The 12,624-nt window shown below is 44.2% G+C and overlaps 1 protein-coding gene across 2 annotated transcripts; it reads left to right on the top strand.

Moving 5' to 3' along the window:
- The first annotated feature begins 451 nt into the window (after positions 1-451).
- On the top strand, positions 452-10,125 carry prss35 (serine protease 35). 2 transcript variants are annotated; one of them, XM_079757650.1, is made up of 3 exons: positions 452-810; positions 6,214-6,434; positions 8,614-10,125. In XM_079757650.1, exon 3 carries the CDS (start codon positions 8,633-8,635, stop codon positions 9,920-9,922), a length of 1,290 nt encoding a protein of 429 aa, XP_079613776.1. In that variant the 5' UTR covers positions 452-810; positions 6,214-6,434; positions 8,614-8,632; the 3' UTR covers positions 9,923-10,125. The 2 variants fall into 2 exon arrangements, with proteins under 2 accessions (XP_079613776.1, XP_079613777.1); XM_079757651.1 differs by lacking the exon at positions 6,214-6,434.
- Positions 10,126-12,624: the final 2,499 nt, after the last annotated feature.

Genomic DNA, 12,624 nt, shown 5'->3' on the forward strand with positions numbered 1-12,624 from the left:
CCCTGGTTTCCCTACAGCTAACACCTATTACATTGCATTTCAAGAAATGCCATCATGTACTTCACCAGCATTATTACTGTATCTGCATTGCATCTTTTAAATTAGTTAATTAGTTCATTAATAATTTATTGTGTCTTCCTCTTTTATTTTGTGGGTTCCTTTAACAACCCCCCATCCACCACCACCAATCTATCCTAAATTGTATTGAACCATGTTTAGGTAACTGATGAAATCTGGTGCAATGATCTCACCTTCGCTCTAAACGATTCAGAGGATTTACACATGAGCAACCGGCCACAGGCGGCCCCCTCAATAATCCTTGTTTGATCCTCCCAGTGAGGAAGCAACTAGCCCTTCCAGCCAGGTAATGACTTGTCACAAGGCGTGCACGAAAGAGGAGCAGGAGAGCCACGATGGAGGCTGGCCAGCTCAGCAGGTCCCAGCAGTGGAAGTGGTTGGGGGCTGGGGAGGGGGGGGAATATTTTTTGTGGGAGTAAAAAGTCTCTAGGGGTGGGAGTGTTGTGGGTCCGGGGCACCGACTACACATCAGCTGCCCCCTTAGCCATTTGCGGTTCACCCCCTCCCCCCAGCCCCCATATCATCAACTCCCGACCTCCTTTTTTCTTTTTTTCTAGGTTACAACTACTTCAGTGTTTGTCCATACATGACCTTCACCTGGTCCCCTAAATCAATGGGCCCTTTCACTGATCCCACTCCATAATGGTCCACTGTTGGAGGATATCACGGAGGAAGGTGGAAAAACAGAGACCCCTAAGCTTCACGTTCACTGTCCAGTTTTATTAGAGCAAGGTGAGTCGACATGAACCCACGGCATGAAAGCATTGCATCAGAATAAGCTGGCAGTCGTTACCGGAGCACAGAAAGTTTCCCTCCCTAGCATGGATGTTAACAAGCTATTGGGGTATTGTGTGTGTGTGTGTGTGTGTGTGTGTGTGTGTGTGTGTGTGTGTGTGTGTGTGTGTGTGTGTGTGTGTGTGTGTGTGTGTTACTTAACTTTTGATCTTTCTCTTCCTCTTTCTTTCTCTCTCTCTCTCTCTCTCTCTCTGTGTGTGTGTGTGTTTGTGTGTGTGTTTTAAATGGTGAGAAAAACTCAAATCCTTAGGGAAAAAGAATTCCCTAAAACGAAACAATATTTGGTAAGAGTACTCAACAGAGAAGCATTTATTGTTGGGGAATAAAACATCATTGTTAAAAAGCTGATTATATTGCCAGAATGAAAGAGCTGTAAAATTGCTTAGACTGGAAACAAAAATAGTGCTTACAGGTGTAAGACAAATGGTGCGACGAGAAATTATTTCTTTGGAATGGAATGCTATGTATAACGTCCCTCAAAAGATAACGACTCAACCAAAGCACAAATAGCTTAAAACATACAGCTATAGTACTCAAGCACCTTCCCCAGTTGGACCTTATTTAGTCTCTGTAGATGGGCCGGTCTTCTTGTTAATACACATTCCAAAATTCTGGTGCATTCGGGGAGCCTGCTTTCTAATATGGACATCTGAGTACTTTAATGTCCAGCCCTTGGACTTCACTCCTTTCATGTGACTTCTTGTTCCTGGCACTCTAGACTGTGAGATGTGAAAGTGCGTCCTCCGTCCAAAATCAGCGCTGTAAACAATCCTCCCGTCAGGAGTAAAATGTCACTTCTCTCCTTGTTTGTTTCAGTCTGTATAAACACTTGAATCCCAGCGAGGATAAGTTCCACATCGCTCAAATCCTTGGCTCAAGTGGTTATTATCAAGTCTCCATCCAGCATGCATGCTCTCACACAAATGAATGCTCTCGTACTTCTGAATAAATCGTTTCAGAAACCCTTCTGCAGTTCTTATGTGTGCTGCGATGGCCCGGTTTTTCTGCAGGCCATAATGTGTACAGGGTCAATCTTCTGGTTTTGCCTCATTGTGTGTTGTGGGCAAGGAGAGAGCAATTGAATTGAGGAGATGCCTAAATATATACCCAGGGTTACAGTGCTAAATATTATTTTGATGAAGGCTCCATTTGATCAATTTAACAGCGTTTTCAGTGGAGGTTGGTGAATGTCTGTGGATGCCAAGGAAAATTTGTTGAAAAAACCAAAACAATTGGAAAATCAATCTCCTTTTATTTATGTATTTGTATTTTCCCCTTATTTTACCATGAGAGCCTTTTATGATTACTAATAAAAAAAAAAGAAGTATTCCGGACAGGATAAAACTACACAGTAAGTCACATACTGTTTCGACAGACTACAATAACGAAAAATCCCATTCAAAAAGGTTCACCAGAAAAATCAAAGCATTAACAGGGTTTTGTGGCAAATTCCAGGTCCTTCATTAATGATTTTATAACATTAACGGAAACGTTAATGAAGAAGAGTTCATAGAAAACGTTAAGTTCCTAGAAAGCAATGGCATCCTGTTTAATAAAGTTCCCTTTTTCGCCTAGCTGTCTGTTCCTTACTGGGCCCCAGAGCTGTCTGAGGCATAGTGAATACTGTACCTGAGCACATGCAAGCTCATCAATCACGGCGGTTTGGTAAACCTTAGATGTCCAAACAATGTCCTCAGTCACTCGCCAAGATACAGCCGCTCTGTTTTCAGGCCATTTTTTCTTCAATAGCCATATTCATGAGGCAGACGGCCCGTACTTGGGCGGGTGTTTCAGGTGAGTTCTGGGCGAGTGATGTGGGGCAATATTTCACTTTTTTACGACTTCAAAGGATTCAGGGATGCTTGAGTAAATATAAGGCCCACAAGCATGTAAGGTCAGTTGTTTTATTAGAAAATAGGATGCAGAGCTGCAATCTGCATACCACAGCATAGCTCAACTTAATGGTACCCTCCATCTTGTTTACATGCATCATTGCGCCCACATGAAAAGACTAATTCCACAAACTGAAATTTTACTCTTTTAATGTTTAATGTCAACACAGTTTAATAAACCCAGATAAAAAACATATGGCTCATATCTTTGAATAAATTCCTGAGGTTTAACCCATCGGTTCTATCCAATCCTTTTTCTATTGACACAGTGTCTCAGAAGCCTTTCATGTGTAGGGTTTTCGCCTCTCGTCCTTTTAGGAGGATCATGAATGTTTGTTCCTCTTCGTGTGCATGCACAGACTGCACAGACGCGTTTAAGAGCAGCGTTTCATCACTTTTAATATAACTCACTCTGTGTCACTATGCAATGTTATTCTTTACAACCCAAACATTTACAGTAAAAAAATAACAAGAATGTATATACTGTATGTTGTTCTAAGTGAGACCTTTATCTATGGTTCTACAGCTGTTTGTGTGTGTGTGTGTGTGTGTGTGTGTGTGTGTGTGCTTGTGTCTGCGTGTGTGTGTGTGTGTGTGTGTGTGTGTGTGTGTGTGTGTGTGTGTGTGCGTGTGTGTTTGTTTGTTTGTGTGTGTGTAGAGAAAGAGGGCGAGGGAGAGAGTACCAAGGCGAGTTAAAGGAGGCAATCAAGATTTTTGGGAGAGAGAGCTTTCTAGGGGATAGAGAGAGAGAGAGAGAGAGAGAGAGAGAGAGAGAGAGAGAGAGAGAGAGAGGGAGAGAGAGAGAGAGACAGAGAGACAGAGAGAGAGCAAGATAGTGAGAGGAAGAATGAGTGCAAGGTAGAGAGAAAGATACATAGTGAGAGGGCGTTGGGGAGAGGGAGAGAGAGGGAGAGGGAGGGGGAGAGAGTGGGGGAAAATGAATGGGATTGAGGGAGACCTATCTAATCAATAGTAGTCTGTTCAGTTGGGAGGGTGCATTAAAAGGCTGCTCAGTGGTCTAAATAAAGCATGTGGAAGTAAGCTACTGGTCGTCACAGCTCTGCGCCTTGGTTTATTAGTGTGGTTTGTCCAGAGAAAACTGTCTTTTATGTAGACTTCTGAATAGAGCAATAATGCAATGAGCTCCACAGAGAGCATAAATTAAAACGGATGACTTTCACAAGACACAAAGCGTTCTGCTCTCTAGAAAAAACTACAAAAACCACTCTACAAATTAGGTAATGTTCTGTCGACTATCAATAAACAGAATAAAAGCCCAATTTTTGCCCACGAAAGTGCTCTTCTTACATGTACTCCTGCTACTTAGGAACAAAAGGTAATGCCAATCCATTAAAATGCAACTTTACTGAAATTCAACTCAGGACAAATTCTTCTCAAGTGTACTTTCTGTAAGGGTGATCTAACCTGGACAAACACCTATCTATCCAGTCTGCACCAGAAACATCCCAGAGAGTGACTTCCTACTGGAGGTCGTAGGGTGCACCCATGTCCCTCTCCCATGCTGCTCTCGTAACCATGGACCTGGACATCAGCGCTTGTGTTCCTCTATCCTGACACCTATAGACTGCAGTGGACTACTCTGTTATTGTGGTGTTATTGTGCGTAGACCAGTATCTAATGAGAAAGTGTTTGAAAGTAGTTTAGTTCTTTGTGTGCGTGTGCATGCATGGATGTGCTAGGTTTCTGCCAAGATCGACTTCATTTACTATCTGTGAATACCATTAGATAAGTCTGTCCACCGTTAGCAATTGAAGAGCAGACGCATTCCAGCTCCCCATGCCACTTTAAAATTCCATCTCTTTTTTTCCTCCATCCACTCCATTATTCCTAGCCTGGTCCTACCAGACTCTCGTACTTGTTTTCATTTGCACAGAGAGTCTGGACCCACTCAATTGACTAACGTTAACTCACTTAAAGGCGGGTGTCTGTTGAAGTTTAAAACTATTGGATCTGCCCAGTGCCACTGTGGATCTGCCATAACGAATCGCTAACTTTGGCCGGGAATCACGTTGCGAGCGGGCTGTAAACAAACCAAACACCGTGCGTGAAGATGTCCGTCAACGAGAGCCGACCTTAACGTCATTGTTCTCAGCCACTCCCTTTGTTCGCTGATTGGACGCACACAATTTGGACGGAGAAAACCCACTAACATACCGCAGACCCAGACGTAGTACTGAAGGGAAATGAAAATTAAGCGGAAGTATTTAGGCGGGCGGAGCCAGGCTACATTATCCCACCACAGGCGCACTTGACACTCTTGATGAGCACCAATCACTGAACAGGGTGTCCTGGTGAACCCCCAAGCCCCTCCTGCTGTCCGATCCTTCTTAGGAACGGAGAGTGGATTCAATAGAAACTGTCAGTAATCCAAATGTCTGGCTGTTATTCGTCCACCTCATCTCGGAGTCTAGGGACGTTACCAACAGCCCACCTTTTCTTCCACGCCTTCCTCCATCCCTGACGGCCGTTCTCCCTCATTACACATGCATACTTCCAACGTCTACCCCACCCCCTACCCCCTGCCCCTGGTTTAGGATTGAGCCCTGGCGCTCTGTGAGTCCACTGAGAAGCACAGACAAATTGCGTCACACCGTTTCATTCATGGAATTTGGTCCCCAAAGAATAAATATCTAAATATTTATGAAAACACTGCAAGCTTCATCTAAGATCATGTGGCGGCTCATATTTCTTTTCAATAGATATTTGTGTTGAGACGGTCAGGGGGAATCTCACTGTGTATTTATGTTGGCCTCTGTGTTAAACACATTGTGTTCTATGTTAGGAACAAGCCATGCACGTCATTGTGTGGCTGAATGGCGATGCTTGTCCGGACTGGAACGGCCAAGACGGGACATAACATGCTGTGGATATTAACAGTTGGTTCTAAAGCAGTTGTTCTCAATTGTTGAGTCCCAATACAACCAGATACAGCAAGAAGAAAATAGGGGTTATACTACACAGTGGTATTTATGAAATGACACTCTTTCTTCCTTTGTCCTTCCGATCACAAAAAAAATAAATTGACACTGGTTTTGTTGTTTCTTTTCACCACGTGTCTATTGTGACCCAGGGCTGCAAAACACTAAAACGGCTGTGTTTGATGGAGCTTAAATGGACATGGCCTATATTATGGACCAACTCAATCATTCAGAACAATAATGAAAGACCTCAAAATGCCATCGAGCACAAATAGCTCTAAAATACAGGCGCTTACGTGCGTGTGTGCCTGCGTGTTTGCGCCCACGGGCGCGCCAACGAGGGGACCTCCTAACTTCTAAATGGGCTGTTGCGCGCCGCTGACTTCGCCTAGTTCAGCCTTCAGTAAAATTGTTTGGTCCCACCCATTTGTGAACAACTTTATTCGCTCATGGTGTAGGAAAAAAAAAATCAGCTTTTCCTTCCCCACCCTCTCTCCTCCCTTCCTCAGCATCAAGTGCAGCCCAGGCGGACCGTCCTGGCTGCGACTTCTCCCAGCCTCTTCTCAACGCACTGAGGAGAAGGGCAGCATCAGCACCGCACTGAGCACAGGACGTCTGGGATGCAGTACCGCTTTGTTTTACTTTCTTGAAAACGAACTGAAATATTTTTGTTTTGAAGACAAACAATAGACAGCGGATTTTGGCGTATCCGTCAACCGGATGCAAGCAGGTATGATGAAGTCTTCTTGTTGTCCAACTTCTTGCAAGAGCAGCGGGAAAAGGGTCCATCTCCTTGGATTGGCATTGCAATTTTCGGTGGATGTTTGGATATTTGCAGGATTTTCTCTTGCAGAAAATCCCGTTGTCAATACTGGCCACGTTTGTCTTTTGAAGTCTTACTTATTTTGGAATGGAATAAGTTCAGGGACATTTTGCAAAGTTTGCCTACAGTTTGCAGAGACAGGCTTATGGGTAGGGAATGTTTGTGCCAATGCCAATTTGGACAATTTTTACAAACTAAGATAAAATGTTGTGCTCTGAAAATGTCCCTGGAATCAACTTCATTCAATTATTCAAACTAAGTTGCGTTTAGTTTAAATAATATAGCAACACATTGAGAGTTTTTCATTGTATGCATCAATGGAGAAAATCGATGGAAGACAATGTAGGATCAATTGCGTCCATTAAATTAAATATACATTAATGCTAGTTTATGAGGGATAACCAATTATATTTGATGATGAGATTTGCAGACAACATTGATACACATATTTTATTGTTAAACAACATTGAAAAAACAGGCAAACGAAACACTTAAAATGCTGTCCTGTTTAGATTAACTGATTAAGTCCAGCACGACTTTAAACTATTAACGAATTCAGCGTGCACAACATTGATTAACGATGCTTTATTGAAAAAAGTATTGAACATTGAACCATAGCGCCATCTGTTGGTGATTCTGTAAATTCCCTTAATGGTGTGGTAAATCTCTTGGATCTAGGATGGACTTACCAGTTTGGTTTGGAAACCAGCTTGATTCCTCATGGAACGGTATCAGAAGTAGCAGCTTAAAGTAATATAAGGCCTTGTTTACATATGCTATAGTCACTGTGGCAATCGTAAAAAATGTAGCAGTAATTGGGAAAAAGTTTTAAAATTGAAATGTGATTCTTAATGGTTTATTCTCAATGGTATTGCCATAATGCATTATCGACCTTTAGTTCTATAGTATTTCTACAATGCTTTGTCGACCCTAAGCTCCCCAGGTATGCTGAGGCAGATGGCAGTCTCTCTAGGGGTGAAGCATGAATGGTTTTCTCTGGCAGCGTCCTGCCGGTGAACCCTGGCTAGCCCACACTATTAAGGTTCTGTGACGTCTTCTTCGTCCTCCCTTAAGCAACTCCATGGCGCCACATTGTACCACGATTTAGGCTATGCAGTTTCCATGGTTTCTTATTTTGGTTTTGGTTTGCTGTTTTACTTTTTTTTTTTTATTAAGTATGGTCAGTGTGTCTGCTGACCAATGCGGGAGACACAGACAAAAATGAGAAGCTTCGCTCTCTGTAGTCTGCTCAATGCTTTAACGCATCAGGCACAATCAGAGGATACATTCTCATGAGCTGACGTTTCACTGTAGTTAAACTGTGCTTTGATTGGTTGCCTGGCCATGCGGCCGGGAAGCTGCTCAGCGCTGAGAAACCAGATATGGTGGTCATTGCTGAGAAGGTTAACCGCTGTGGAGAATGCTCCCAGGCACTGTCTCAGCCCAGCGAGGGGATCATCTTCTGCTCTGTTCCCTGACCACAGCTCAGGGAACCACTTCATAAATCCTCTCCAAACCGCAAAGTTAATGTATGCATTTTCAGAGAAGTGATGATCATTTCACTTTTAACCATAGGCCTTTTGGAAGCAAGGCAGCCGTCTGGTTTTGTGCAGAAGACAATATAGCAGACCGGTGGAGGACATGCCTGGAACGTGCCGAGGGTTAAGGAAGAACCGCAGGATACTTGCTTGGCTGGCTTGTGGTTAATTTGTGGGAGAGCGTAGATGACTCCCCCTGGGCTTCCTTTGGTTGTGTCGAGCTCCATACTGCAGTATACTCTTCTCGGGTGTGTAGTGCCCTCTTGTGGACCAAAATCGTAGAGTACATTAGACATACTCTGCTCGAAGGCCCCAGCAGCAGACCAATAAACCTCTTGCTCGGTAAACAATCCAACTAAAAATAATTAGGATTAGATCAGAATTATATATAAATAATGAATCCATAATGATATTGGAAATCAAAATACTGAAATGTAAAAAGCAAAAGGCAAAATGTCAGACGGATGCGACAGTATGTTGACCAGTGTCAACTATGTGTGACTATGTCAACCCCTCCAACCCCCGTTGTTTTTCCTTCCTCATTGCAGAGCCGGGCCCACCTTAACAATGGGCCTCGTACCGCGGTCCCTCCTGGTCCCGTTGGCAGTGCTGGCTGTGGTGGTGGCGGCCTCGCTGGCAGAACAAGCCCCAGCAGAAGATGAGTACACCTGGCCACAGGGGGAGCTTCCCCTGGTGAGGACCGGGCGCACAGTGCCCCTCAGCCACCCCAGCTTCTCCGCCCGGCCCCACGCGGAGCTGAGCGCCACCTGCGGGATCGAGTGCCAGCGGCGCCTCCCCGAGCCCTCTCTGCTGGACCTGGAGCAGTTCCTCTCCTACGAGACGGTGTACGAGAATGGCACGCGCACCCTGACCTCCGTCAGCGTGCAGGGCCTCGACGCCCCCGCCCGGAACTCCTCCTCCCGACCCGCCTCCTCGGCCAAGTCCCGCCGCAAGCGCGAGGTGTACGGCATGGACACCCGCTTCACCATCGCCGACAAGCTGTACTCCACCAAGTACCCCTTCTCCACCACCGTCAAGATCTCCACCGGCTGCTCGGGGGTCCTGCTGTCGCCCAAGCACGTGCTGACGGCGGCCCACTGCATCCACGACGGGCGGGACTACCTCAGCGGGGCGCAGAAGCTCAGGGTGGGCATCCTGAAGGAGAAGTCCAGGAGGGGGAAGGGAGGCAAGGGAAAAGGAGGACGAGGAGGGAAGGGCAAGAGGAGGAAGGAGGAGGAGGGCCGAGACGAGGAACAGCCCGAGGAGAACAAAGAGAAGGGGAAGAAGAGCAAGGGGAAGGGGAGGAAGAGCCGCAGTCGCCGCAGCGCCGACAAGGCGGACAAGCCCTCGTTCAAGTGGACCCGGGTCAAGCAGACCCAGGTCCCCAAGGGCTGGTTCAAAGGAGGCGCGTCCGAGGGGGTTGCGGCAGACTACGACTACGCGGTGCTGGAGTTGAAGAAGGCCCAGAAGGTGAAGCACATGGATCTGGGCGTGGTGCCCTCGGTGAAGAAGCTCCCGGCCGGCAGGATCCACTTCTCAGGCTTCGACGACGATCGGCCCGGCAACCTGGTGTACCGGTTCTGCTCAGTGTCGGAGGAGTCCAAGGACCTGCTGTACCAGTACTGCGACGCCGAGGCGGGCTCCAGCGGCTCCGGGGTCTACGTCCGCCTCAAGGAGCCCGGCAAGAAGAGGTGGAAGAGGAAGATCATCGGGGTGTTCACGGGCCACCGTTGGGTGGACACCAACGGGAACGGGCAGCAGCAGGACTTCAACGTGGCCGTGAGGATTACACCGCTCAAGTATGCCCAGATCTGCTACTGGGTGCACGGGGACTCCAGCCAGTGCCGGGCCACCTAAGGACACACATTGCCCAGATACACACGTACACACACATTTACAAACACTCTTACACACACATACATACAGACACACACACACACACACACACACACACACACACACACACACACACACACACACACACACACACACACTCAACAGCAAACACAGAGACATATTCAGGAAACACACATGCAAACAAACAAACACAAACATACAAATACATATACATAGAAAAACACAAACACACCTCAAAAACCATTCACCAGACATCTCACTACGGTCAGAGCACTCAAAAAGCAAGCAGTACTAGGTCATTTTACTGTCAATCTAAACTCCCTCAGCTGAAAAGGGTATTTGTCACACTAATTTACGGTGTCAATATCAATATGTCACAGAAACCTGTATACGTGTAGCACATGCAAGCAGAAAACCCACGGCATCAACAGTCCCAAATACACACACATATGCACTTACATTCACACATGCATCCCTTCACAGACACAAAGCCGCAAAGACTCCATGTTGACAACACCAGGAACTTGCCAACTCAACGGGTGCTATGGCTTAGCAGCTCTTCTAATTTATTCAAACAAACAAAAAAACAAAAAATATCATTATTATGTATTTACAGATAAATTAGGTGCCTTTTTAAAAAGTGTATATATTTAAATGTTATAAATTGCTTTATATTGGCAAATCCTCACATAACAGCAATGTTTCCAATAAAAGTTTTACTATTTTGCATTTTTTTTGTGGGGAGGAGTTAGCATAGTTCATACAAAGCAAATGCATCGGCCTTAACACAAGACAACACAACAAGACCCAGGAAAAAATATTTTTTCTTATGAATTTACTATATTAAAATATTGAAAAGAGAAACGTTTTTATGATGATTTTTTATACTCGAAGTCCAGTGTTTTCTGTATATCTAGCTTTAAGCATATTTTTGTCTTTTTGTTGTTTGTTTTATCCGTTTTTGTTTGTCAACCACCTTTGAGACCATCATTTATATTTCTTTCCAAATAATTAAGTAAATATTCCCAGACCGGTTATGGAATAAAACTCATCACTTAGTCTCCGCTGCTGCAAAGAGGTGAACTGCGGATTCATTGTTGTTTCAGTGGTGCTTATAAAGATAAATGGTGCTAATGTTTAGTTTATTTGTTTATTAAGTGTTTTGGGGGAGAGTATACTTGAGTAGACTTGTCAGATAATATTTACATTTTGGCTCCCTCATGTGGAGGTTTGTCACACAGCACTGTAAAACTCAATTTTCACATCAACTTTTTAGATTCCCGTTATTAGGTATAAAGTTCAACTAAATGGTATAGTCAAACTTAAAAAAAATCCCAGTGTGTGTTAAATTTCAACTCCTGTATTGTATAGGCCTAAGATATTGTTCAATGAAGTTCCATAATTCATTTTGATTTCCTAACAGTGATGATGCAGAGTGAAACAGACCAACCATTAAAACAAGATTACAATATAGCGTGTTACTTTGTGTGTTCATGAACACCTTCTTGCCTAAGTTCTATATTTTTTCATGGAAATTCGGTATATTATGAGATTTGATGTTTTGTTGACATTCTATGCACAAAGGAATGCAGGACAATACAGCCTTTAATCTATGAACAAGATGGCCACTTTTAGCATCTCTTTGAACTCCTGTCTCCCTCTTTCATGTCCTTTTCTCGTCTCAAATTAATATTTTCTATTCTCATTTCAAATAAATTGCAAAGCATTGCTCAGCAAATTAAATATACCTCTCGCTGGTTATTCCACTTGTTGCAACTTAAAGCAAACAACCTCTTACTACTAATCGAACACGTCACTGTGTACGCTTTTCCATTTGCAGCTTGTAGTGGCTTGACTTATTGCTACAGTAATGGTTAATGGCTACATAATCATGGAAAGGAGAAAATAATGATTGCAGGGGAACTAATGCTCCACGTCGAGACGATGGTCTAGTGGTGTTACCGAAAACTGAAAACCCGAAACACGGCGTTAAACCGAGGCCAATAGAGGTGCAACCCCTGGTGGAGTCCACCCGCTAACACATGGCCTAGGCCCACGGTTGGACCGCTGAGCCTTTCACTTTCGGTTTTAGATAACATTTTTGCAGAGCTTGAACATTCTTTAATAGACATGCATTATTTCATATATAAAAAATATTGCAGATTAATCAATTTAATTGTGTAATAAATAATTAATAATTAATAAATAATGTGCACGCATGGGGATTAGCGCCAAAAGTAATTTTATTTTTTTGAGTCCTGAGTTTATAATCAGAATTCTGGGAATAAACCCAGAATTCTGAGAATAAAGTCAGAATTCTGACTATAAAAAATCAGTTGTGGCCCTAATCCTCTTCGGTCTACGGGACCCCTCGGCTCTAACCCGCAAAAACATGCTTGAATCCGATTTATTTGGTCACCATGTGGTTCCCATCCTGTATGTCGCAAAGGGACTCTCATTGAAGTTGGTATCTTACAGGTAGTGAATAGAATTAGAATTCAGACTAAATTGTCATTAGGAATAGTGAGCATCCGTGGGCAGTTTGTTCCGTCATCGGGTTTATTGCATTTCATAGGGCTTACATGCACTGGGTAGGGCCATCGTAAATAAAATAAACAAAATGAAACAACATAAAAATAGCATTTTTTCATCCCACCATTTAGTCATCCAATTGCCTTCCCACCGGTTGCTAAAATGGTCCA

This window comes from Pollachius pollachius (assembly GCF_949987615.1).
Source record: "Pollachius pollachius genome assembly, chromosome: 1".
In the NCBI taxonomy this organism is placed as follows: Eukaryota; Metazoa; Chordata; class Actinopteri; order Gadiformes; family Gadidae; genus Pollachius; species Pollachius pollachius.

Coding starts and splice junctions, on each gene's coding strand:
- prss35 (XM_079757650.1), top strand. CDS start 8,633: ATGGGCCTCGTACCGCGGTCCCTCCTGGTCCCGTTGGCAGTGCTGGCT.